This window comes from Micropterus salmoides, unplaced genomic scaffold (assembly GCF_014851395.1).
Source record: "Micropterus salmoides isolate LMB-PRFRI ecotype aquatic unplaced genomic scaffold, ASM1485139v1 Ms_hic_scaffold_11, whole genome shotgun sequence".
NCBI lineage: Eukaryota > Metazoa > Chordata > Actinopteri > Centrarchiformes > Centrarchidae > Micropterus > Micropterus salmoides.
Genome location: NW_024040152.1, coordinates 7918820 through 7946765, shown reverse-complemented (window position 1 = coordinate 7946765; position 27946 = coordinate 7918820). Strand labels below are relative to the sequence as shown.

The window sequence follows — 27946 nt, the reverse complement described above, 5'->3', positions numbered from 1 at the left end:
TGATCAGCAAATAGGAGCGCCTCAACCTGAAGTATACACTCTTGTACTGGTCTGCCCTCTGCTGGTCTCTCACAAACACTGTTCAGACTCAGACTGATGTTAAAATGAAGGCTCTCCAATTGTCTGCCAACAATTATTATATTCAAATAATTTTTTTGTATTTTGCACAGTTGTAGATGATGAGTTGCATATCTTCATGTTATATGCATGTATATAAAACAGTAGTGGTGCACTACTCCTTTGATAATCAAATAATTGTTAATTTATTCAAGCAATAATCCCAAACATTTGCTTTTTCCTTCCTCTTAAACATCAGTGTGTGATGCTTTTCTTTGTCATACATGATTTAATATCTTTGGATTGTGAACTGTTAGTCAGAAAAAACAAGACATTTGCAGAGATCACCTTTGGGCTGTGGGAACTTTTTTGTCATTGTATAGACAAAACCATTAATTTACTATTTGATAATGAAAATAATTGTTAGCTGCAGCCCTATATAACAGTACAATATGCATATACTCTGTGTTCACACTTGTACAATATTATTAGTAAACTGAAATTAGGCTGACTATAATCTTAATTGGTGTTGATCACATGGTACAAATGTAAACTGGCATCCAGTCTGTTTTAAGACATTTGAAATTATTCCAGTGATAATTATTCCATTTATAAAAGGCTTGAATTTATTTCACAAGTCTAGTAGAACAAAGTAGCAAATTACAAATTATTCACAGCAAAGAACAAATAAGTATTTATACATTTTTAGAGTAGCTTGTTGTCAATGGACAAGGAACAAACAGAGCATTATATCAAAAGAAAGGTTGTATAAAACATTAAAAAAGGCACCAATAACGCTTTCGAACCCTTTTTTTTTGACACAGAAAAATTCTTGTTGTATTAAATGGTTCATCCCACACTCGTCTTTGCTCTCTATTTCACGTTACCAAACATCCATCAGTACACTGTATTTTTTTTTGTCATTCCACAAAAAGTTCACATTTCTTTCTGATAATTACAACCATCAGCATGTCCACTGAGGATCAAACCAACAAGGTTTACACGACAAATAGCCTTCAAAGCAATAGTGATCTGGTCTGGAGAATTTCTCGACTTGGCATTGATAATTTGGTCAAAGTAGGTGTAAAAATGCAATTCAGAAAAGCGTTACAAGCATCGATCTATTCAAGGTGGAAGCCTCGATGCTCAGCATCTCTCAGCTTTATAACTGTCAAGGTGCTGAAAACACTACAGACGCAGAGCGCCTGAGATTGAGTGAGATGACGGGAAAAAAAAAAAATTAAATAAAAAGCAGCTCAGAAATAAATGAGTTCCAAACTAGTCTGGGTTCATAACAAAGAACCACATCAGAAGCCAGTAATGATGCAATTCCAGGAATCAACAGGGTCAAACTGAAGAACGCCGTTATGATGACTGTTAAGAAAATAAAAATGGGGTGGAGATAAAACACAGTCGGTAGATACATCATTGAGAGCAAATATTGCTCTGTTTTGTGCGCGACAAAGAAGGCGTTGTAATTTTCACCCTGCACGCTAACCTTGAAAACATCTTAAACAACTCCCCTGTTCTAAAAGAAAAGTGTGTGTGCATGTGTCAGTGTGTTTGTGTGAGCCCTTTGTGATACTACATATTCACTCTGCGTCTGACATTTCAACATCCACCATGGACCTGCAGCACACCTCATTCCCATAATATCACGTACATTTTCCCCTCTTATCAAACTCTAGAACAACACAGCTAAAAGACATATGTGTGAGTGTGTGTGTGTGTTAGCCGCATGTCTCTGTTGTCCCGCATGTTTGTCTACAAACTACTGGTGTTACAGGTGGAAATAAGTGTAAATTTGTGCCCTACATGCTTGAAAACTTGTTTTATACAGACCAGCCTTCCATGTGTTTGTCAAGTAAAATGAGGATTGGTGAAATCTGTACCTACGGTATGTTAGTGCTACAACTGAGATGTTAAAAACGTGTGACAACCTCTCTCATTAAAACCTATTAAAGAATACTTCATTGCCAGTATCTGAACCATAGGCTGTACAGTACTGCTATAATAATATTATCAATGAATTATCCAATTTATGCATCGTATCAAGTCAAAGTTTCATTTCCTTAAAACAAGTGAAGAAACTGTTTATTTGATCCAGTTTTTTTATTTTTCCCAAATCTGGAATTTGTTATCGACCATTGTATCTACCATTTTCTGCCTCAATTATTAGACTGTTTTCTCTCTAAAATTTAAAATAAATAATAAAATAAATAACGGGATAAATGCCCATCACAATTTACCAGAGTTCTGTCCAAGTAGCAGGCCAAAAACCTAAAGATATTTAATTTACAATGATATAAAACAGAGAAGCAGGAAAATATGCAAACTTAAGTCCGAAACCAGCAAATGGTTAACATTTTTGCCTGAAAAGTGACTCAAATCATTCTCAAAATACACTAAGATACTAAAAGACTTACAGCTAATTGTTAAACTAATCATTTCAGCTCCAATATGGAAGATCTTTATTTTAGAAAACTCTTGAAACAAGTTGACTAGTGTTGGAAACCCGCTGAAATAAAATCTGCACATTTTCCACTTGTTTTAAGAAAACAAAGCTATACACAGTCACAAACTACGTCATAAGAGGGTCTTTTTTAAAGTGTGAATCATTAGTTTACTCATCCTAATTCCTGTTTATGCACGTAAACAAGTAATAAATACAATAACATTCTGTAAATATAAGATACATTCAATGATAAATGTACATTAACAGTCTCATGGGACAACAAGATAACCACAGTATGTATATAAGGAGTGTTACTGGTTTGTTACACTTTCTATGCACCAAAATACTGCAACTCCACAAGACTCCCATGTTGATGCTACCCCAAACTATGACTAAATTCACTTTTTCTCTCTCCATCTCTCTTAATTCCACTGATAATAGTTGACTGGACTGGAAATATGCAAATGCATAAAGGTGACTTCAAATTTTTTTTGATTGTGATTATTATAGCTATTCTACATGATAAATGGTCAGAAAAGGATCTTATTATATGTGATAGAAGAACAAGAGGAAATTGTGCCATTTGCTAAGAACATCAAAATGGTTGAACACCTTCAGGGGGCATGAGGCCGCAATAGCGTTGCCATGAAAACGTACTGGTATAAAAATGGTACCTGTCTTTTAATCACAGCCCTGCTGTAAGATTTTATTTTTTCTGTTGAAGGCAGATCGTGGGGTTCATAATAATGCAGGCAATCAGAAAAAGAACCACACTGGCCTGCAAATCAATTCCAGTCTGTGCAGAGTGGAATCAATAGGTGGTTATACAGTATAAGAGCTGGCAACCCAATATGCATTATATTTTGTAGAGTTGAATGAGGGTTGTCTACACTGAAGACTGTTACAATTAAATAAATCCTTAATAAAGTTAAGGGCATGCAAATAGAAGCATCATCATTTCAAAATATGATCCCTGCAAACTGCAACATTTGAAGTTTCCAGTTTGAGATTTAAACTTTTCCTTGAAGTGATCTACTGTAAACACTGTAAATGAAGTGTCGTTCTACAATAAGGCACTGGTGCAGTATGCTTCCTTCAACCCAGAGCATTTTTAAATGCATATTGATGAACCTTAAAAATAAATTAAACAGACATTTGTACATGGTAGACAGATGTGCAGCCTCTAATATACAAGCTTAATAACACACAGGTATATAACACTGTTAGAAATGCTTCAGCACTGAACATATCAAAATCTCTGAATGATAAAACTATTCGTGTTAAACTGTTACTAGTCATCTCAAACAGACACGGCTGAGACAGACAAATAGCCCAAACCTTTCCTTTGGAAAGTGAATCAGCCCTTTTGTGGCTGTTGATGGAAAAAATGACGTTACTGCTCCTTGCGCTCGCACGTTGATGCGTGCAGCTGGTTGGGGCTGTGGCAGGGTTTCCACAGCAGAGGGGCGCTGAATATGCCAATGATGCCCAGGTTAAGGACAAGACTGATGACCAGAACCCCAATGGTCTCCAAGAAGGAAGGCATTGCTCCGTGGGCCAAAAGCCATGCCCTTCTTGATGTCATGTCTGCTATCACACCCTCCATCTGGAAGTGGGTCCCCACCACGGCGCTGACATGGAAGAGCTGGTGGCTGTGGCCTGGGTGAGAAGGGAAGACATGTCAGCGTGACAGACGTGACAGACATGGCGGAATCCTTCAGCTCTACACTGCCAACTGGAGAACTCGGTTTATCAGTTAGAGATGAAACAATTATCATTTCGTCAATTAACAGAAAATTTATTAGCAACAATTTTGATAACTGATTTATAGTTTAAATCATTTATCCAGCAAAAATGATTAAATACTCTCTGGTTCCAGTTTCTCAAACATGAGGTTTGGTTGCTTTTCCTTTTCATATCTTGGACAAAACAACACATTTAAAGATGTCAGCTTGTAATAGGCATATTTCACTATTTTCTGATATTTTATAGCCTAAATAATTCGTTTACTCAAAAGTTTGATTAATTGTTGTTTCAAATAATTATTCATTGTAGCCCCATTTACATCAGTTTTTGAACCAATAAATTGTTTGTATAAATGCCAAACATTACTTTGTGCTTTTTTAACAGTAAACTGAATCTCTTTAGGGTTTAGACTGTTAGTGAAATAAAACAAGCTACTTGAATACATCATAATAGACTGTGCTAAACTCATAAAAAATGACTTAAACAACAAAACAGTAGGGACACAGAATAGTCAGATCACCAACAGCATTAAAATTTCACTTACAGATTACACCACAAATAATTGTATGTTCTGACAGATGTTATAATTTGTATTCATAATTAATAATTCATTCATTTGTTAAGGTATGGTTTTGTAAATCAAATGCAGCGTTACTGAGGTGTACAAACACAGACAGACACTAAAAAGATGAGCAGGAGAGAACTTCACTGTGGTTCAACTACTGCAACGACCGCTGCAAACATTTTGTGAATCACATGTGCAAACATTTTTAGATAAAAAAAACAGCCTGTTTGAAACCTTACTAGGATAAACAACTGTTCATTGCATGAAAGTTTGTATAAGTTTCCACACTATCAAATCAAAAGCCTGTTTGATACAGAGCCATTGTTTTGTGAGAACTGTCCAGTAGTCAGCAGAGGAAACATTCAAGAACAGCCAAAGACAAAAGACAGCATATTTAAGTTACAGCCCCATGTGGAAGGTAAAACGTTGCTAATTTTACGGCTGAGAGCAAATTGTTAACAGCACATGGCATTCACTGTATAATTTTCCCTTTACTTGCCTGCTCTGTTTCAAACTTTTAATTCATAAAGTTACACTCAATCACACCTGGGAGCTGCCGAGTGAAAATGTCATCCATAACTTCAATGGAGCAACTGGGGATAAAGATAGGAATAGGGTGTGCCACACTCAGTCAGTTGGACTTCATTTTCCTTACTGGCATCAAGATTTGAAGTACTAATTTAGTGTATACTGTGCAAAGTCAAACAAGCCAGTTAAAACCTATATCAACATCCATGAAGGACATACCAAAGTAGTCAAAGCGCCCTGGGGCCAACCTCTCCGGGAGGTGGGCGGTAAACAGGAAACAGGTGAGGAAGGCAAAAAGGACATGGTAACAGTGACTGTACAAGGCGTCGGTCACGTTGCAGCTTCCCCCGCAGCAGAGAAGGATCTACACACAGAAAAACACACAGATTTTAAAATTAAATATATTTAGAAACCAACAGATTTATCTCAAGGCCCTTCAATTCAATTGTTTTATTGCCCAGCCCTAGCAATACATGAGTATCAGATGAAGAAAGGACATCAGCTTCTGGGTTAGTGAGCCAAAGTCCTGCTCAAAGTATTAAAGCCTTGCACAAATCAGCACTGAGCACTTACATAATAACACAAACACACACAAAACATTTGCTAAATACAGTTGTTCATAGTGGAAATTAGGGGTTCATATTCAGTCAGAGAAGAACGCAAGTGAGCATATGGTTTATCCAAGAAGTTTTAATGAGTCTTATATAACAGACCTTAAACACAAACAGAAATGCCCAGTATTGACACTCACCCTGTAAAACAGAGGAACAGTGTCAAATATAAATGGAAGGACAAATGCTCCTGTCCTTAGAGCTTTACTTCTCTGTGGGAACTGCAGCTCCAGGAACCTGTGGGACAAACAGAAGGCAGTACTCATTAACATAATTGTTTTTCATATTACTCTTTGACAGTGGTGTTGCTGCCTTGATCTCATGAAAGGCACCATCACTGAGTTGTCACTACAGCCCCACGGATAAATCAAAGCGCCAATATTATCGGCCGATATGACCTAATTGCAGATAAGCTGGTATCTGTGTTTATAACAGCCGATAAATGACAATTAAAAAAGATGGATCCTTCCATCATGTTATGAGTGTTGTTGTTGCATAGTTTGTCCAACAGAGGGCACCCTGCAACTCCCCTGAAGGCATCACACCTTTGAAACCCCACAAATCTCAACAAGACACAGCAATCAACTGACATAATCAGCTGTACTTTTGATCAAAGTACTATTTATAACAATAAAAAAGTTTATTTTTAAACTGCATTGTGGCATGTTATCTTGGCGAGGTCTCATAACTACACACAACAAATGGTAGGGGTAAGCTTTGTTTATGTTATGCGTTTCAAGAAGGGGGAAAAAGAACATCGGATGATCTATCAGAATTATCAAAATCGTTATTGGTCTAAACAATCCCATATTATTTGGGCTCTACTTGTCAAAACCACTCAACAATGCAGGAGCAGACCACAGCATTATTCCATTTCACATAAGTTTTATACTTATAAGAATATATTGATTTAAGGAAAAAACATTTCTTCAGAGATGCTATCAAATAAGTGAATGTTCAAATGCGCCAACTGAGGTCAGACTGATATATCACTTTACTGCAGATCAGTCAATAATGGCTTCATTTAAAGATTTAAAAGGCATAGTTGTGGTGGATCAACGTGTCTTTAAGAGCTGCGGAGCCTAAAAGAATTTCATTTGTCTGGGTTTCAGTCGAGAGTGTATGTATCACATGATGGCATAAATGCTTTTCAGAGGTGTGTTTTTATCCGGGCAACAACACCACTCTGAGAGAAGCATTAAAACCTTGTATTTTCCAGGCAAAAAAATCCCATTTTTATAGATCAAATGCTGTTGCAGAGAAGATATCTGCATTCAAGACCAAAGTAACTGTCCTGACATCTGTTTTCAATGCTTCAAACCTATAGACCTAATGTAAAGTAAACTAAACTCAGAAAGATTCCCACAAATCCAAAACCTTATATTTAAAAATGAATCGTATATTCTTGGCCAGAGACGAAGGGCATGTATGCAGCAGCCTCTTACCTGGAATAGCAGGACAGACTGGTACAGAACAGTGTGTTTCCAATGGCAATGGGGACAAAATGTTGATGGAGCCAGCTATTCACCCAGCTGTCTGGTATGACATAGTATCCGTAGCTTATAGCACAACCTGAACACAAACACAAGACATTAGAAAACCTGTTAATTGATTTGACCTGAGAGGTCAATGTAGTTCTAGGAGAGGTTTTTGTATAAACTTTTTGCTTCCTACTTCTCCTACTTGCTTTAAATTCACGTATATCTGATTATATATGCAGGTCTTTACATATATGATACATATAGAAATACGTTCACACACGCACACACACACACACACACACACAAATAAAATTTAATAAAGTGCCATTACATTCATTTTGTACAACTAATAGGCGTTTTAAACCACGATGACCTCATGATATCTAAAGTGTATTTGCAAGAAAGGCAGCACAATTATGTCACACAAAGCAACACAGAGCATACATGCAATGATGAAAAAGTGATGATGGAGTGGGGTGGGGAGGCATCATAGCAGATGTAAATTAAAATGAATTATGGGGAAAAAGGCATGAAAGGCATTTAATATACATTTTAAAACACACCTACATGAAATCTATGCATCAACATATTCACAATTGCCCATTTGATAATTTAAAGCCATAAATTTTATACATACATTTTTGTTCTGGTGGCAGTGAGACAATGCACAAGCAGTCAGTCTGCTACAGTGACTTTCGGGATACAACCACTGGAGGTCACCAAAGTAGGAAAATGTCTAATTCTACACATTGTGCCTTTTCAATTTCTTTGTGTTTAAAATGATTTCACATGACTAATCTCTGTAGTTTTTAATTAAAAGCAAGAATCTTCCCAACTGAAAGCTTTTCAGTGTACTGGAGCAATTTAAATACTGGCAATCATAAGAAGCATCGTGTAGAGGACATCTTCTACTGAACTGTGTGTTTCAATAGAAACCCTCCACCATCAAAGCTCAGACTGTAAAGTTTGTCCAATATTTGTTTGTCCTGCAGTGAGCCCCTCCCCCGGAGCTCTTATCTCTGAAACAGAAGTCTGAGCATTTTAAACTGGGCACATCTTGACACTAATAGGCTTTGTGGTAGATTAAGGATCAGTCTGCCGGGGACCACAATATTTGTGAAGGGATCTTAAGAGGTTCTTGTGACAATGTGCCTGCTGGCGGTGGGATGTAGTGAGGTGGCAAAGTGTTTACATTAAGTCCTGCCAAGCACCATCAAGAACTAACCCATTGTCCCTCCGTACTGACTGCCTTAAATAATAGGGTCCCAGAAAGTGCAATAATCTGATAAACATGCAATGTGTGTCCTGTAGTGGAGAGGACTGCTAGGACATCTGATACAGTCCTCAATTAGTGTTTGTTAATGTTTGACTGCTGGTCTGCATATATCTTATATATGGTACAGGGATCATTAAAACAACTATAAAGACAGAATTGTATAATCTGAAATGCAAACACAACTGTGCAACTGTGAACCTAGACAATCAATAAATTTGCCTTGCATGTATATTCTAGCCAGCAAAGAGGCAGCAAATGCTGCAGGAAAACATTTTCATGTGACCACTTGTAAAACAAGCTCTGAATTCATACATGACAGATATGTTGTTTGTTCATTCTTTGTTGAAATTGCTCTAAAGGCTGATGCAGAGTGACATGAAAATATTATTCATGGGAGAAATGGTAGTGAGGCCAAACAAACACTGCCTGGGGTGCAGATAAGCCATGACACAAATTATTTCCCAGGAAGGAGGCAGAAAGGAGAGATCTGAGATGAAATGGAAATGACATGCCCTGATCATAGCCACATGATAAAAGGCAAACAGATGCATCCGTGCTTTGACTGTTCTGCTATGTTTTGCCAGGTAAACAATACATTATAGGAGGAGAAGAAAAGCTCCTTAAAAAATGTCACATCATCGTTCTTGGACAACTTCAGTAGCCTACTACTACCTTCAAATAGGCAGCGGAAGGAAGAATGGGGTGAAACACTACTTAGCTGCTAATAAGACACCAAAATCTTTTCAAAATAATAAAGACAAACAAGAAAGGACTACATTTCAGTGTGTGGGAGAAGTAGATAAACACAAGCAAGACAAGAGAACAATTAAATGCCATAGCGAAGTGGATAGCTACACACTGCAGGCGTTCTATGGATAGTAGGCTAACCATGGCAATGGCTCCTGTGTACTACACAGCTGTAGCCTATTTAACTTAAGTTAAAATTACAGGCTACATAACTTTACCTGATAGGCCTTCATCTAGTTTTGCGTGGATGCTCTGCCATGTGAATTCCCACTTGTCGATGTCCTATTTAGTAAACAGTAATAGAACTCTGGAAACTAACAAACAGCGTGGATCAGTCTCTCTTCCAATGATTTGTGCTGCATGTTCAGACAAATCAGCTTCGGCAGCGGGCGGCCGTGTGCGTGAGGCGAGCACAACCTCGACCACTTCACCTCACTCTAACCGGGACACTTACTGAAAATAGACTGTTTTGCTGCTCCCTGATAAAAGAAAACTATTTCTGCTAATACCTGTTCAGAAAAAGCATAAAAAACAGGACTCTGATGGTAATTTGTTTTAACAAGCTAGATAAAAGGTAATGCCCTGGCAGTGGCAAATAGCTTTGGATTAATATTTGATTTGATTACATTAATGTTTAGGTTGAGATTTACAAGAAATATTTTATTGCTACTGTGTAAAGGGAATACTGCTGGTAAAAAGTACATTATTTTTTTAAAGTTTTTGCAAACCACATGTTAAGGCATAGCAGAACATTTAAATTAAAAGTGCACAATACAAAACTTTAGAATTCATTATTCAATCTTGCACGTAACAATGCAATTGATCGCAAGAAAATCATGCGATAAAAAATTTTAATCACTGCCCAGCACTACTTGAAATATGTACAAAGTAGCAAGGAGCACTTGTTCTAAGCGCCTTTCTCAAGAGCAACTCATCAACAGTTGTTGAGAGAGCTCAGATAATCACTCATTCACCTCTCTGAACATGTTCACATTCCCCAGAGTTCTGCAGGAAACCAAAATATCGGCACCAAACCTTTTAGGATTCCAGCGCCATGGCTGAAGTCTTACCCAGACTGTAGAGGCTGAGCGCTCCGTAGTCAAAGAAGTAGCAGATGTGGCGGGACTCCGGGGACATGGTGCTGAAGGTGTGTGCACAACTGGAGGTGAAGGGGTAAATGCAGATGAGCAGCATGTACACCAGCAAGGGCCAGGTGTAGCTGTCGGTCAGGAAGTTCAGAGTGGAGCAGAGGACGCAGAAACGCCACAGGAAGTACCTGCAAATCACAATTTTGTCTTATTTCAGCATATCTTTAATAATCAAAACAGCTTCTTTCTGACTTCTACTGTCCCAAGCTTTTCAAGGCTGTTGTACTTGGACTTTTCTGACATCCTGGACTTGTCTCAGTCTTGTGTTTATTTTGATTCAAGCTTATCATATTTTTATGGATCCTGCCTGAACTTTTCCCCACCTATCTAAAATTCTTAATAGCATGTTTTATCCACCCTTTTATTTTCTCTCCAGCACTACTATTAATTAACGGATTATATCTCAGATACTAAACAAAGATCATCATACTTCTACTGATCTTTCCAAAATCTGTCCTTTTTTCATAGCTGGAAAGTTAACTTGGTTTCATTTTACTTCTAGTTTTAGTCTTGGTCTTGAATACAACAAGATTTCCTCTGGTCTCAGACACACCATAATCTTTGATAATATGTTCCATTGGACACAACAATGGCTGGTTATTGTCTCATATCAGATGTTATGGTGCAACAAAGTTAACACATTACAGAAGTGCACACACAAATAGACACATTAAATAAGCATGTGGCAAATAAAAAAAATAAAAAAATCAATCATTCCCATGTTGTTGCACAAACCATGTTGGCAGGAAGTGGGTCCAGATGTTGATCGTCTCATTGTTCATCTGGAAGCTGCTGAGGACGCAGTCCAGTGCTGAGCTTCTCGGGTGACGGTATCCAGAGATGATGCTATCTTCCCTGAACACCTGAGGACCAATGAGACATCATAGATGAGCAATTACACTGTACACGAGTCTGCTGAACCCTGTAGGGAGAAATACACCTTTAACCTGCACCCTTATAAAGAGAGGTTAGGGGGCAGCATCCTTGGAGCTTGCAGAGGGTGTGCTGGACCATACCTTTGGAATATATGACCTCTCATCACTACTGGAGTGTGGTCCCGTTTAAAACAAATTTTCTGTATTTATAGTGTAAATGAAGCAGTATCTTCTGGCAGCTCCTCGTCACAGGTTGCATGTCTGAGTTTTGAGAAGCTCCACCATTTACTGTATCGTTTGAATAATTGTTAGAGGCCAGAAATGGCAACAAGTGCGTGCAGCAGAACTTTGCAGAATTTTTCTTTCTTTCTTGTCCTATTAATAATCTCCTGAGAGTTCTCTTGTGACTCTGTGGAAGGATCTCAACACCAAGATTAGGATAAACTTCTTCAGTTGTTTTCAGTCTACATTGATAGATGTCATATTCCGACAGGAAGTGATAAAAACCTTGGGCCGAAAACATCACATGCTGCTTTTCATTTAATTTTCTAAGAAGAAAGATGTGAAGATAAACAAAGATGGCAACAATGTAAATATGTTCCCAAGCTGGAGAGATGTGATATCAACTTGCCAATGTGAATAGGCTGTAGCGGAGCATTTCAATAACATAAGCTATGCGTGGCAAGTAAAATAATTGTCTAATTCACGCAACATACACTGTATGTTAAAAATAGTGATAAGTCAAATGTCCACAGTAAGAATCTTGTTTTTTTTTTAATTCCTACTTTATCACTGACCTTGTATCCAATCAAAATAAAACTCCCAATGAATGCTGTGCTCACAGTACTCTCTGAGAATAACGTATTAGTCTAAATTATAGCTTTATTACACAACAAGCTTTGGTAAGGCACTATTACTGTACTGTGATTTTAAAACTAACATATCTAAATATTCCAGTTAAAACTAACACCCAAACCCAGAATAAACTTCAATAATAGGCTACTTACTGATTGAATACAACTGATAATCACCAAATGATGCCAAATTGTCTCTGTCTACAACTTTCACTGCATTCACCCTCACTGTTTACTTCATAACTTGATAATGGAACTCACAGCACCACCTTGGGTGACCCAATGCCACACCAGTTCCCCTATTTTATATAATCAGTGATTGTAGAGGACCTGCCCCAAGGTGGTGACAGGTAGGCTACCTCCTAAACAGAGAATCACTACAGGACATTTGGTATTTATAGCAGAACAAAACAAACTGTAAGACAGACCTACCGAGTACCTTGTAAACTTTGTAGAGAAGGTCTCCTTCCTTCCTTACCTTGGGGACCTGGTGGATGTCAAAGAGCTGGGGAAGCTTGATGCTGAGCATGTCTGTGGGCAGTCTGATGGCAATCCTCCCTCTCTGGCAAACCTCCCTGAGCCTGGCGTGTCCCCCGCGACAGAGGACTAACCAGACAGGGTAGTCAAATACCGGGATCCGGGCCCTTTGTCCAGGACTGTCTGGCTCCCATTGCAAGCAGCGTCCCCAGCCCTGCCTCCACCTGCCTCCAATGCTACCACTGGCCCCAATCCCCTGCCACACTGGAAACACTGCAGAGAGACAGAACAGACACACACAATGAGACCCCAACAGAACAGCAACATCTTAATTTCTCTACACTGGCTCGCCATCACATTCAGAATCCAATTCAAGATTCTCTATGAAGAACTCTATGTCAAAAGCTGGTCTCTGAGGTCTTCTGATCAGGGTTTGTTGGTTGTTACCTGAACCAGACTTCAAACAAAAAAGGAGAGACGTGCTTTTGAGCCTCTGGCTCTTAAAATTTGGAAATCTTTGGACTGTGGCAGTGGTGTAACAAGTATTATCCTTTACTTAACTAAAGTAGCAATTCCACAATGTAGAAACATTGATTACCAGACAGACAGACACATGTATACAGTACACACTAACCGGCCACCTTTTTAGGTACATCTTGCTCGTAACGGGTTGAACCCCAGTTTGCCTTCAGAACTGCCTTAATTCTTGGTGGCATACTTTCAACAAGGTGTTGGAAACATTCCTCAAAGACTTTCCATGTCCATATTGACATGATAGCATCACACATTTGCTGCAGATTTGTTGGCTGCATATCCATGACGCAAATCTCCCGCTCCACCACATCCCAAAGGTGTCCTATTGGATTGAGATCTGGTGACTGTGGAGGCCACTGGAGCACAGTGAACTCATTGTCATGTTCAAGAAACCAGTTTGAGATGATTTGAGCTTTATGACATGGTGCATTATCCTGCTGGAAGTAGCCATCAGAAGGTACACTGTGGTCATAAATGGATGGACATGATCAGCAACAATACTCAGGTAGACTATCGCGTTTAAACAATGCTCAATTGGTACTAAGGGGCCCAAAGAGTGCTGAGAAAATATCCCCCACACCTAGAGCTGGACAATAAAACAATAATTATCACGATATAATTGTTTTCAATAACAATATAATAAATGTTCAATAAATATTCAATTAATGTTTGATTTTATTCACTTGAATCACTCACAAATTAGGACTTAATTTTGTATTAAGATGTCTATTTTTTTGAGGAAAAAGGACTGAAAAAAGCTTTTACTTAATTTTACTCATGCATATTTATATGCAAAGATTTTATAGTAATTGTTTTGAATGTTCTACCTCAGATTTGTGAAGTGACCCACTGTTTGGCTTAAAGTGTTGAACATAAAGAAAAGTTTAAACCCCAATTAACCATCAGGTTTCTTCAACTTTCACTTTTTACAAAAAGTAAAGATTTGATACTTACTGTGATAATTATCAACATCAAAAGATATGAAACTTTTTATCGTGATAACATTTTTGGCCATATCGTCCAGCCCCACCCACACCATTACACCCCCAACATCCTGCATGTTGTGTGTTCAGAGATGGTATTCTGCATACCCTGGTTGTAACGACTTGTTATTTGAGTTACTGTGGCCTTTCTGTCATCTCTAACTAGTCTCCCCATTCTCCCCTGACATCAACAAGGCATTTTTGTCCACACAACTGCCGCTCACTGGGCATTTTCTCTTTTTTTGGATCAATTCTCTATAAACCCTGATGGTTGTACGTGAAAATCCCAGTACATCAGACCAGCCTGTCTGGCATCAACAACCATGCCATGTTCAAAGTCACTTAAATCCCCTTTTTCCCCCTATTCTGATACTCGGTTTGAACTTCAGCAAATTGTCTTGACCACGTCTACATGCCTAAATTCATTGAGTTGCTGCCATGTGATTGGCTGATTAGCCATTTGTGTTAACAAGCAATAGGTTCATCTTTGCAACGTTCATCACAGATGATGTCGCATTAGCATTAAAGTTTATATGAAAGAGTCCTCAAGTGTGATGTTTTTGTTGACCGGAGACGACACTGAGAACAATCTCTTATTGTGTTCACTCTTCAGACATCCCCAGACACCAATTTGAAGAATTCCTGGATTGTCACATTGCAGAGCCCTGTGAAACACAGCATGCATGTAATAAGAACATGCTTGTGAGAGCCAATATTACACAAAACATTCCTTCTCTGTCAATAGACGGGGAACAACATCATGGCAGTTTTTTCACACCACAACACGTTTCTAACTTTACAGACTTTATCTTTACCTTCATAGTATCTGGCTGACAAAAATAACAGACAATGACTTTTTCTAACAAACTTAACAGGTATGGACATTTGCAATTGAGCAAGAATCAAGTGGTCAGTTTTTTTTATAGCAATCATTTAAATCACTTAAAAAAAGATGTACTTGCAACAACAAAAACATGGGATTTAGTTTTGAGTATATTTTGATGTAGGGCCATATGGCCAAAAATGTTATTGCGATAAAAAATTTAATATTATTCAACATCGATAATTATCACGATAAACGTCAAGTAATTTTTTCTTCCAGAGTGAAAGCCTAAGGTTGGTGGTGATGGTTAATTCTGGTTTTAAACTATTCTTTATGGTCAGAACATGACAAACACTTGATGCCAAACAGTTGATCACTTCATATATCTGAGGTAGAACATTCAAAGCAATGATAAAATCTTTTTTCAACAAATATGCATGAGTAAAATTAAGTTTTTCAGTCCATTTTCCTCAACAAAATAAATATCTTAATAAAAATGAAGTGTCAATTTTTCCATTATGTCAAATTTATTATATCAAATATTTATTGAAAATTTGTTATATTGATGTTAATTAAAAATTTTAAAAAAATTATAAGAAAAAGGAAAAGAAATGCCTAAAGGTTATTTAAAAATAGTGTTGCCAAATCATGGTTTGTCCACCAGAGAGCTGTGATATTTTGTTCACAATTCTTCAATAACTAAATGCAAGGGGTCATTTATGTATAGTGGTCAACATTGTCTATATTGTTGGCCACAAAAATCTAGTATGGGCAGGGCTCTAATATGCATTATGAAAATAAACATATACATTGAATTAAAACAATTTCATATACTCATAAAACCCATGTCTTTCTAGATACAAATATCCTGCAAGAAAATGCCATTAACACACCAGGATTGTAAATGTACATGCTCTGTATTTGTACAGTGCCGATCTAGTCTTTGCAACCATTCAAAGTGCTTTTACCATTTACCACTCACAGAGCTCAAATAGAAACTAACATTCATACACTGGTGGAACAGCCACCAGGAATTGAACCGCCGACCCTCCAATTAACAGGCAACCTGCCCTACCTCCTGATCCACAGCCGCCCCTGATGACTGTCAGCATAAAGTGTACTGTAGGACCATTTTTGTTTTGCTGTGATGATATGGTTGTAACAGAAACTAGGCTAAAAATTCTTAAAAATTTAATTTTTCAAATTCTGAAAGCCAGAGCTGTAGCCAGACAATAACCTGCATGTGTCTCATCAGAGTTTCCCCTAGACCTGAAAATATTTGAGATGAAAACATTTCCTGGTATCTCTCCTGTTAAAGCTCATACCTCGAGGGGCTCCTCTCTAGCAGTGTGGGAGCAATGAGAGGGGACCACCGCTTACTGCAACCCAGCTGCAGGCCCCGGCCTGTTAACTGTGACAAAGTGAGCTTTGTGGAGGCTGAAGCCTTGAGAGTACAGAGGCCAAAGGATGACTGTTACAAGCTGCACTGGATGGAAATTAGGCTTCTCACACACAAACGCACACACACAGTATTCTGCCATGGAGAACATGCACAAATACCCGGAGCACTATCATGCATGCACCCTGGTACAAATCCTGCATTCATCACGGCTGGAAAACTCGGAGCACACAAACAACAACAACACACACCCCCCCCTCCAGCTTGTGTCGATGACAATAGCTATGAAAGGCCACTGGGTTCACTGCACTGGGGGAAAAAATGCTCATCTGAATTCAGATCATTAGCATCATGTGGTGGCAATGATTTGAATAGCCAATTTCAGATTAGGGTGTGTTTTTTTCAAGTTGCGTGACTGATTTGAATGATAACGCCTATGCATGCAAAATATAGATTAGATAATTACTGAGAGATGGGGACTTTAGAGAGAGACAGAAGCCAAAAAACTCAAGAATGGCAAAATTAAAGTGAATTTTGCACAGCTGACTCAGTGTTTGTGGACATAGTTTGGACAAAAAACATGCTGTCCAACAAAAAAAAAAAATGATGTGACAAAGTTATACACGGTCTCCATTTAAACATAACCCCATTTCTTGTGTCGAACACACCATGTTCATGCAAAAAACGTGCTTGATCATAGTTTCAAGTTCAGGACCAGAGCCAACATTTCAGCACAACATACGGATCCTTCTATAAACAAGAAGAGACGTAAGAAATGATAGGCGAGTACTGTGGTGCATTATTCTGCTGGAAGTAGCCATCAGAAGATGGGTACACTGTGGTAATAAAGACATGGACATGGTCAGCAACAATACTACAATACAGGTAAGGTGTCACGTTTAAACAATACTCAATTGGTACTAATGGGCCCAAAGTGTGACACCACATTACACCACCAGCCTGAACCGTGTATACAAGGCAGGATGGATCCATGCTTTCATGTTGTTTATGCCAAATTCTGACCCTACCATCTGAATGTCACAACTGAAACCCAGACTCATCAGACCAGGCAAGGTTTTTGCAATCTTCAATTGTCCCATTTTGGTGAGCCTGTGTAAATTGTAGCTTCAGTTTCCTGTTCTTAGTTGACAGCTAATAAAGTGGGCGGTATGTGTATATGCATTATATGAAACACATGGATTGTGCTGAGATGACAAGACACACATTTAGGCTGCCTCATACAGACCTATACGATGGGGTTAAAAATCTAATGTTGAACTTTTGCTTTCCCTTCATCAAGCCTCTCTAAAACTTGGCTGGGATAAGCGTGTTTTTGACTAAGTGGTTTATTAAATCTTGCATGCACTCTCCCTCAAAAGATAACATCCACTTGACTGTGGTTTTCTGGAGATTTTGAGAAAAAACATCTCCAGCTGCTCCCTTCTGAGAAAGTCATGTCAAGGTAAAGCAGATCTGGTTTGAAATAATGTTGTTCTTTGAGATGATTTAAGACTGTTGGCTCTAGATGTTTAGTTTGCGGTAACATCTTTGCAAAGCACTCCATTTCAAGAAACACCAGTCAGACCACAATGTGTTTTCATTGATTTCAATTCAATTCAAATTAGCTTTATTGGCATTAATGTAATAACAACATTGCCAAAGCATCATATATACAACATAAGAACAATCAGCCCCATACATTTCATTAAACAAGTAATTAAAGCGTAAAGTAATCAAAGCGTATGTGTGTTTGTGTTTAAAAGAAAAAAAAAGAAATATTAAAAATTAAAATAAAATAAATAAATAAAACAGTAAGCGTTTGTGAGTGTGTTAAAAAATATATATTAAAAATTAAAATAAATAAATAAAACAGTGTGTGTGTGTTAAAAAATAAAAATATATAAAAAAATAAAATAAATAAATGAAACAGTAACACGTGTGTGTGTATATATTAATAGACAAAAAAATAATTAATTGATAAAAAAAAAAGAAAAAAGAAATCAGTATCAAATATAAAAACAAAACAATTACTAAAATATCAAATTATCAAAATAATAATAATTTGAAAATCTGTATAATTATTTATCAGTCTGAGGTTCCACTGGTCCACTGGTCCTCACTTCATGGCATGAGGAGACATATTTTGCAGCAATTATTTCACATTTGGGTATTTCTCCCAGTATATAGGGGAGTTTCTGTGTGTCTGATATGAATTTGAATTCGGGATATATTTGGGAAATGTTTGCAAAGTGTTTTTGTCTTTGTGTTTTATATTTAGGGCATGAGGTTAGAAAGTGCAGCTCTGTCTCTACCTGTCCCCTGTCAGACTGGGAGCAGAGTCTCTCCTCTTGTGGTAGCCAGCTCTGTCTGTGGCGACCCTTTTCTATGGCCAGGCTGTGTTCACTCAGTCTGTATGTTGTCAACATTTTTCTTAATTTGGGACATTTTTTTTTTATTTCAGGTCTGTTTTGACAACAGACAGATATTGTTGGCTCTTGAAATGATTCTATTCTAATTCTATTCTAGCCTACAACCCATAGCTTTACCAAGCAACTTGTTAGTTTCAAAAAGAGATACCACAACTGAAGTTGTCCATCCCCTGAACATCTGAACCAAAACACCGTAAGAGGGAACATCTTTTAGAAGAATGCTGCTCATCTCTCTAGTAGAGAATCTATGCACAGGTGTAGTGAAGCTTTTCTGGGAAGCTTGTCGTGGACAGACACCTTACTACAACACTAAAAAGTATAAAAAGTGCTGCAAGATAAAATCATAAAATGTGTAAGTTAATGAGCTTTACACGTGCTGGTAGGCGGATTTTTTATCTTTGGACTGAGTCAGGCTAGCAGTTTCTCCCTATTTCTAATCACATCCAATGTACTAGAGAGTCAAAGCTATGAAAAAGAGCAAAAACAACAGTACTCCACTAATTTGGCATTACACTCTTAACACTGTCAAACTCACAACTTTACAGCAACAGAATCAGAGAGATAGTCTTTTTTATTCCATGCACTCTTCTTCTTGTCTAAACTTGGCGCCCATTACCCAGCCTCAAGCAGAGATGAGGAGCGTCCTACAGAGGTCTGGACCTTTCCGTTTAACTGAGATGTCCCAGATTTAGGAGGCACATGTATCATGTCTACAAAAAAAAAAAACGTTCTTGGGAAAACATACTGAAAAACATACTGAACCACAAACTGCTCCCGATGCGTGAGGGTTTGTAAATGATTAGCTTCGGTTTCTAATGAGCAGTTGGCAACTTACATGGTAGCCTCTGACGTCAGAGTTTGAACGTATAGGTAAATGTGACATGTAGTGTAAATTGTTTTGAGTAGTCTGAAAGACTAGTAAGGCCCTATACAAGTACAGTCCATTTACAATTCGTTTCTTCCGCATTTTCTTGTAGTCTTGTGTCTCCAACCGACACTGACTCAAGTGACATCACTTGAGGCAATTTATCAGACTTCACGCAGCTCCCTCTGGAGCCACAAAATACTTTTTCACATTTGCAGTAGTCTCCAGACAGAAGATCCCCTGCAATACTTTCTGAAATTCTTTCCCCACTCGCTCATGACCCTTTTCAATGCACGTCTTTATTGGCCAGAGCCTGACAATAAGAAGTCTATGCAGAGAACATGATGCCCACAGATGGACACGTGTGCTTTGTACCGCATGTACGACAGACTCGGCTTATTCTGCTATCGACTGTCCTGCTGAAACATGTTCAGCCCAGGAGATGAAAGCCCAAACAACAATCACACAAGTAATTGACCTGTGGGTTAAAGTACCATTTCTTTCCCTGCTTTATTTGATATTGACAGTAGAGACAGGACAGGCAGGGATAGAGAGAGGGAATGACATGCACCCAAAGGGCCAGGCTGCTGCAGTAAGAACCCAGCCTTGTACATGATCTAACAGGTGAGCCTGCCGGGGCACCCTAAGGAAAAAATTTAATTCTTTTAACTCTTGCTCTTTGATTTTGGGGCACAGAAAGCAAAACCTTACGTCTGCTGCCAGTTTCTGAAAATATCTTACATGTGACATCATGTGACAGTTATTCAAAGCAAAACCTAACAACAAACCAAACCTGGCCTAACCTAACCAGAGCACGCATGTTTAGGTTTTATTTCCCCTTAAACTGCATTTGAGCTGAAATGCTAAGTCAATCAACATATTGTCAACAATTCTGATAAAGCAAAAACATTCTCTGGTTCCAGCTAGTCAAATGTGATTATGTTAGGCTACAACTAATGACTGATTTCATCTGTTACCATTAGGGCTGGGTATCGTTTAAAATGTTTTGATATCAGTACCGATACCAATAGAGTACTTCATTCGAAACCTTGCATAAAATGCCACCAGTTGAAGCCATAGAAATATATTGGTAGGCTTTTATTATTTGTATTGTTGTTATGGACAAGCAAGGAGATCTATTTTATTTTTTCCTGTTTCAAATAACTGTTGTATAAAAAGTATTGGGATATTGTATCAGATCGCTCCTCATACTAATTAGGTCATCCTCACTTGCTAGGGAGGTTTTTATATTTGAATGAGAGAGGAGTGAAATAGTTAAGGGACCAAATAAGTTGTGGGAAACAAATTTAAGGTATTTTTTTGTTGTGTGTTCAAAGTAAACGGAAAAGTATTTTGTTAACTTTCGATCAATAAACTAAATTGAAAGATCTCCACAAGTGCTTTTTCCTTTATTGGTGAGTCGCAAACGACCTCCTCCAAAAACGAAAAGTCACTAAACTACACTAAAGACTAACAAACGGAGGAAAAGAGGCTGCACGTCCAGCCGATTAAACCAACTACATCTGAGCCTCCCTGAGTAAAATCAGCTGATCTTTGTTACGCAAAAAATAATTGATTATTAATTTTTCCGTCAATCTACCAATCATTTCAGCTCTACAGGATCTGCAGCTTTACTCTGTTCTGCATCAATGAATAGTGTAGAACTTTAGGTTTTGGACAAAGAAAACAAGCTATAACCCTAATCCTTGTATCTACAGCACGAATGGACTATACCATGTGTTACTTTAGTAACCCAGCACCCACGAACATACCCTAAACCTCATGAGTCACTAGACGTGGTTTATAACTTCCCTCTTTTCCTTTAAGTCTGAAGTTGTACTGGAATGTTCCTCCTCCTTGGTCAACCCCCTTCCTGGTACAGTTAGTGTCCACATTTCATACTCAAGAACTGCTCAAGCTTATGTAACACAACTCCCATATGGTTTTACAAATCACATTGGGAAACTACAGCAACACAGAAGTTACGGCCACTTCCCCTGCAAGATCAACATGATTAATTCCTACGAAATTGTATTAGTCATTTTCTTGTATTATTCAACCAAGTAGTTCATCTAAAACCTGGATCTGTTTTTGAGGGTGACACCCATGTATACAGATAGTCAGGTGCTTCCTTTGGCTTGCATGTGACTGTTGTTGCTCTTTGACAAATAAAGGGAACATGATGTCAAATAGAAACCACTTTCACTCATTACTAATCACATATGAGGTCATAAATTTAAGTATGAGACAGAAGACTCAACCGGCTGGGTGTTGTGCACTCTTAACGCCCTCCACCAGACAAGTTTATTATCCTCAACCCCACCTCATTCCTCTACTACAGTTTCTGCACCCAACTATCAATAAAGGTTATCCATGTTCACACGCAAGGAGGTTTAATTTCTTTTATTCAACTGCAGAGGAAAAACAGTGAAATTCAACAGGTTTCAGTTTGAGACCTGTTGAGACCTTCAAATTGAGAATGGGCTGCAACTAATGATTATTTTAATTATCGATAAATCTGCTGATCATTTTCTCGATCAAACTCATCTAAAGAGAGTCTAGGGTGGTGTCTTCAAATATCTTGCTTTGTCCAACCAAACGTAAAAAAAACCCAAAGATGTTTGTGATTAATAAATGATTAGAAGCGATGCCTATTACTTTCTTGTTTATCGACACCTTGATAGCATTCAACTGTGTTGATCTTGCAGGGTAAGTGACAGTTAGGCTATCTCTTTGTTCCTGCAGGGAGCCCTGTTACATAACCTTGAGTAGTCTTTTACAGTGAGATGTAGATACTTAGCAGGAAGGGGGGTGACCAAGGAGGCACACCTTTTGAAAAACATTCCAGCATGATGCAAACATAAAGCAAAAAGAGGGAAGTTATTAGAGCGGCAACTCTAAAATGAGATGTACATCTAATTCTTAAAAGAATATAAGCTTTATGGACTCTGGAAGGTGACAAACATGTAAATAAAAAATGTGTGAAACCAAAAATATTCATGCACTGTGAGAGCTGTAAACTGGGAAAGAAGATCCAGTCCATGTGGCAACTACAATATGGAAAAATCCAAAACATCTCCCAAGTTGGAAAAAACAGCTAAACCCTTAAAGTGTATTTCCCCTGGACACATCTGCATAGCAACCATTTAGGAGAAACCTCTCTCTGCAGCTAACTCACAGAATGACATGGATTGACTCAATCCTTCAACCCCAAGGTTTTTTTTTTATGTCCTCCTCTTCTGAGGAATTCCTTTAACACTCCCCAAGACAGCGAGGAGACAAACAAGAGCTTCTACTGAAAGCAGTCAAAGCAGCAAAACTTCGCCTCAACTATGCATCGATGAACAGCGAGGAAAAATATCATCTTTGCAATTTCGTCCCAGAAACGTTTAGTTTTTCTACTCACCGCGACCTTCGGGCATGCGGGAGTTAATTGATCCCCCCTCGTCTGCCTCCATATAAAACCGCTGACAAACCTGGGCTGGGTGTCTTCTCTTTCTCGGTTTTGTGTTTTGTAATTGTGTGTCAGGACTACAGTCTTTTTCGCTTGTCCGGCGCGAGCCAGTAGGAAGCGCTGCTCGGTGCTCACGTGGATAACCAGAGCAGCAACAACACGAGCCATGTGTGCGCAAAAAAACAAAAGCACGCTACTGGTGACATGACAGGGCAGATGTGGAAAGATGTGTCAACGTTCATGGGAAGAAACCCGAGCAAAACCAAAGCTTGGAAATCGGCACATTTTGATTCTGTAGTTTTCAGCATTGTAATAGATTTCATCATGACCAAACACAGCCATAGATAATCACGGTCATTTCTCGCCTTTGTACATTTTACTCTGCCTTCATTTATGCTTGTAACACTTGATAGCTTGTTTTTATTCATGCCAGCTTGACTTTAGGGTCAGCATTGTTGGAATAAGCAGAAATAGGAATACCACAGTGTAGAAATACTCTGTAGCCTATTCAAGTAAAAGTCATGCATTCAAAGTATTGGCAAGTAGGCTACACATTCTTAATCCTGACAGTTCCCAGAGCATGAAGCGTACTAACTTGGTGATCACCTTTTTCCTCTAGTGCCACCTTTAGCTTGGCATTTTGGGTTTTTATTTTAGTGTCTCAACAGCTACCAGATAGATTGTCACAAAATGTGGTAGACTTTTCTTTCAGTGTCATCAGTAGGTTGGCACAAGCAAACAAAATATAGAAAATGAAGACTCATTGAGAAGGTGTTGTTGGTTATGTTATGAGTCTGATGTTCACCATGACAGTGGAATAGCTAAAACATGTGCATTTTTCCCACCCTCCATATGAAAGTCAAAGTCATAAGGATGTTTCCTTTGTCTGTTAAACATTTAATGGCAACCTAACAAATAGCTGTTGAGATAGCCTTAAACAAAGTGGTGTAAAAGACAAACAGACGGACATTTGCCATCGCCAGAGCCACAATGCTGAGCCATGGCTAAAAACACAAGGACTCACAACAGTGATGACCTCAGTGACCCAGCTAGTGATGTCATTCCTACAATGGTTAAGTACAGGAAGTTACTCAACATCACTCAGCTGTGCTCTTGGATGACTAAATGTCCTCAGTGTTACATGAAGTCCTTTGACATACTTTATATCACATGACTTCCATGAATGAGAATCTTCATGTGAACCTGTGGGGATACTCCTTTGTCCAAACTCTCACCAGGGAGGACATCCTGTTTTATTCTACATAAGACAAACATCCAGTTTGTGTCAACACAACTTTCTATCCCATCATATTTCTACAAAGGTCTTGTTTGTCCATCGAAACACTTCAGGGACACAAAATATATTTTAGTTGCATACATTCAGTTAAAGAACTGGCAACCAGCACCACCTCACCAAAATATTCAAACTTGCTTGATGTTAAGTGACCCCCACCCCTCATTTCACTTCTTAATACATTTCCAGAATGTGTTTGCTTGATCAGTATAAGCTATAAATATTAAAGTGCAATTTAAAAACTGGGCTTACCATGGCGGAGGCAATAACGCAATGTTCCTTGCCAAATAATTAATTGATTTCAAGTGTTATGTTTTAAAGCAGCACAGTCATACCTTCTGTGTCAAAAATTTTATCTGTCCTAAAGAAACACTAATTACTTCCAGATCATATCCTTCTACATAGCATATTACTATGAATTCTCAAAATAGCTGCATATCCAGTAGAAAATACAGACTTTACAGTGGGGAAATTTGACAGGACTGGTATCACCTTATATTGTGTGAGCTATTGTATCAGCTTGTGAAAAAATGCTGTACCAGAATTAATGAACAATGCCAGATTTCACAGCACGTGGCATCTCTATACTGGCTCCTGGTTGGTGTTCTGCTTGCTTTGGAGACAAGAGCCTCAAAGTTCTTCACATGTCTACTGTGTATGTTTGTCTTCTTACTGTTCTGAGATAAAATTTAGAAGCTGTTATTCAAATAAAGTTATGATATTTATAAATCACTAAACAAAATCAGTAATCACCATTAGTAGAAGTTCTCAGATACTACACTTTATTAAAAGTAGCAACATCATACTACGTAACAAATACAAGTTACTTGTTACACAAGTAAAAGTAAAATATTTCAGCAAAATATAAATAAAATATCAATAGTAACCCTAACCATAAGTAGAATATAGCTCCTTTAAGACTGTTTGTTTTTGTCTATTTTCATTAGTAATGCATTTACATATAAGCAGCATTTTAATGTTGGTCAATGTGTAGTTAACCCAATATATCACTGGGAGTTAAATTTATAGCAATGCATTATATTCTATAAGCCATATGTTTTATATGTACCATTTTAACACTGAAAGTGAGTTGCTCCAGGTTTCTACCTGTTAACAAGAAGTTTTCCTTGCTACTATCGCCAAGTGCTTGCTCATGGTGGGAAATGTTGGTCTCTGTAAATAATATTACATACACTATATAAGAGTATGGTCTGAACCTGCTCTATATGAAAAGTGCAATGAGGTAATTTATGTTATGAATTTGGCTAGCATATAAATTTATTGAATATCCAGTAGCCTAATTATATGCCTAACTCTCAAATATAGGCAGTGGAGTAAAATGTGTAAGTTTCTCTCTGAATTGTGGTGGAGTAAGTAGCTAGTAAAATAGAAGAACATGAAAATACTCAAATAAAGTACAAGTACCTCATTTTACTGAAGTACAGTCCTTAAGGAAATGCAATTTAGCAATCACAAAAGGCTTTACAAGCAAAAAGCAAAAAAAAATAAATATTAAGGCTAAGAGTAGGAACAATATAGGCCTAATAAATAGGTATGCTTGTGGAAAATAAAATTGTGAAATATATACATAAAATGAATAAGAACATATATACTGAATAGGAATAGAAAAAAAACAATAGGCATGATGTGCAATAATGGGTAAACAAAGCTTGGCCCGGGATGCTCTGTTCAATCTGCACGAGAGGTTTCTTATTTTGAAGTAAGAAAGCATGGCCGAATGTTTTGAGAAGTACTATTTGGCAAAGACACGTTCAGTTCCTAAAGATGGGAGTGACTTACGAGGAAAAACCTCTAGGGCCTCTTTATGAGAGGAGGGGGAGTGAGTTTACTGAAACATAAGAGTTCAGACAGAGAAACATAAGTCACTCAGTAACTGCGCTGTTGTGACTACGAACTGCTTCCGAAGTGACGCAGGTTCAGAAACACTGAAACCCGGTCTGAGCTTTCAGCTTTCACAAATTATTCCTCAGTCAGGCACGTCCCCTTTACACTCAATAGTCCCCCTCTCTTCCTCTGCACATTCCTGCAGTAACTGAATAAAAACACTACTGGATCCCCCAATGTTGAAAGCCCCCCCCGCAGAGAAACTTTTTTCCCAATTGGAGGGGACAAAGAAAAAAGGAGACGGGACAGACAGGACAAGAGCCCCAGCATCCTTAACATAAGCGCAAACATGGATGGAACCAAATGCATGGCAATTTTAAGAGATTTTACGCAAGAAAATGATTAATAAGATGCACGTGTGAATTCCAAACATGCCCAAAAGACAAATACTGAAAAGACAGCCTACTCACGCATAAACTCCAGGCAGGCGAGGCATTTACCCACTGCGAGCACAGACCCCTGCATGGACATTTCTCAGACAGATCACAGGCGCTTTTAACTAAACATAAATCTAACTAACAGGGTTTTTGTATGTTTAAACCTTTCATCCCGTCCCAGCAGCCCAATCCGTCCACTCTGAAGTCCCTGCAGCCCCACAGCTTCATGGGCTCACACAAAGAGGATTGCTTTGGGTCAGAGAGGTTTCCCAACCCCCTTACCCAGCAAAAAATAAATAGGCCAACAGCAGTGCCATTTCTTTTGGGGTGGCACTGATTCTGCTGCCAGGGGATTGGTGATTCTGTGTGCTTGGTTAGTGGTGGGCATGGGGCCCGGGACAGAGAGGAAACAAGATGGAAGAAAGAATGGCACAGGGAGACCTAGTTTGACAGAAGAGGCAGAGTCTTTGCAAAGACTTAACTTGAAGACTTGAGCGGGTTCATGTCTGAGGTTTACTGTAAAGATTTTAGATTCAGGGTAAGTACAAAGATCACACCTAACCTATTATTGTTTTGTACAACAAACAGTCTCAAACACAAAGATATTCAATTTACTATCATTAAAACACAGAGTAGAAATTACACACGTGAGCAAATGTTTGGCTTGATAAATGACCTCAAGGACCAACTACTCCCGTAATTTTCTGTTCCATAAACTGATTTTGAAACATTCTCTTCATGAATATGTGGACCTGTATAATTATGACTTGTTGCATCATCCTGGTTTTTGTGGCTGTCTAGTGTTTTGTTAAAACTCCAAAAAATGCTGGATCATGCATTTCCCATAATGCAATGGTATCTTTCATTAGACCCTATATGCCTGGTAAATGCCCACATCTGTCAAATTCCACACTCTAAATGGTAAAACAGACTTTCTGATAAAAATATTGTCTCCGTATGACATCATTTTTTTAAAACTTGGAACAGTGTTAAAAACAGTTTAGGAGCTGATTATTTGGGGACATGTTGTTTAAGGTAATTATCAATATTAAAGTTAATACAT

At 38.2% G+C, this 27946-nt stretch overlaps 1 protein-coding gene across 1 annotated transcript; it reads right to left on the bottom strand.

Moving 5' to 3' along the window:
• Positions 1-660: 660 nt before the first annotated feature.
• On the bottom strand, positions 661-27129 carry paqr6 (progestin and adipoQ receptor family member VI). Its single transcript, XM_038710673.1, has 8 exons — positions 26917-27129; positions 12822-13093; positions 11350-11477; positions 10537-10742; positions 7408-7534; positions 6103-6199; positions 5571-5715; positions 661-4171 (listed from the first exon to the last, which is right to left on the bottom strand). Exons 1-8 carry the CDS (start codon positions 26975-26977, stop codon positions 3906-3908), a joined length of 1302 nt encoding a protein of 433 aa, XP_038566601.1. The 5' UTR covers positions 26978-27129; the 3' UTR covers positions 661-3905.
• Between the last annotated feature and the right edge of the window lie 817 nt (positions 27130-27946).

What these genes read in the sequence shown, in the direction of transcription:
- paqr6 (XM_038710673.1), bottom strand. Translation starts at nt 26,977, where the DNA reads ATGTCCATGCAGGGGTCTGTGCTCGCAGTGGGTAAATGCCTCGCCTGC. An exon ending in CTGTTCCTCTGTTTTACAGG is followed by an intron (nt 5,716 to 6,102) that starts GTGAGTGTCAAT and finishes TTCTGTGTGTAG; the next exon opens with ATCCTTCTCTGCTGCGGGGG. An exon ending in AGGGCGCTTTGACTACTTTG is followed by an intron (nt 4,172 to 5,570) that starts GTATGTCCTTCA and finishes CTTCTCACCCAG; the next exon opens with GCCACAGCCACCAGCTCTTC.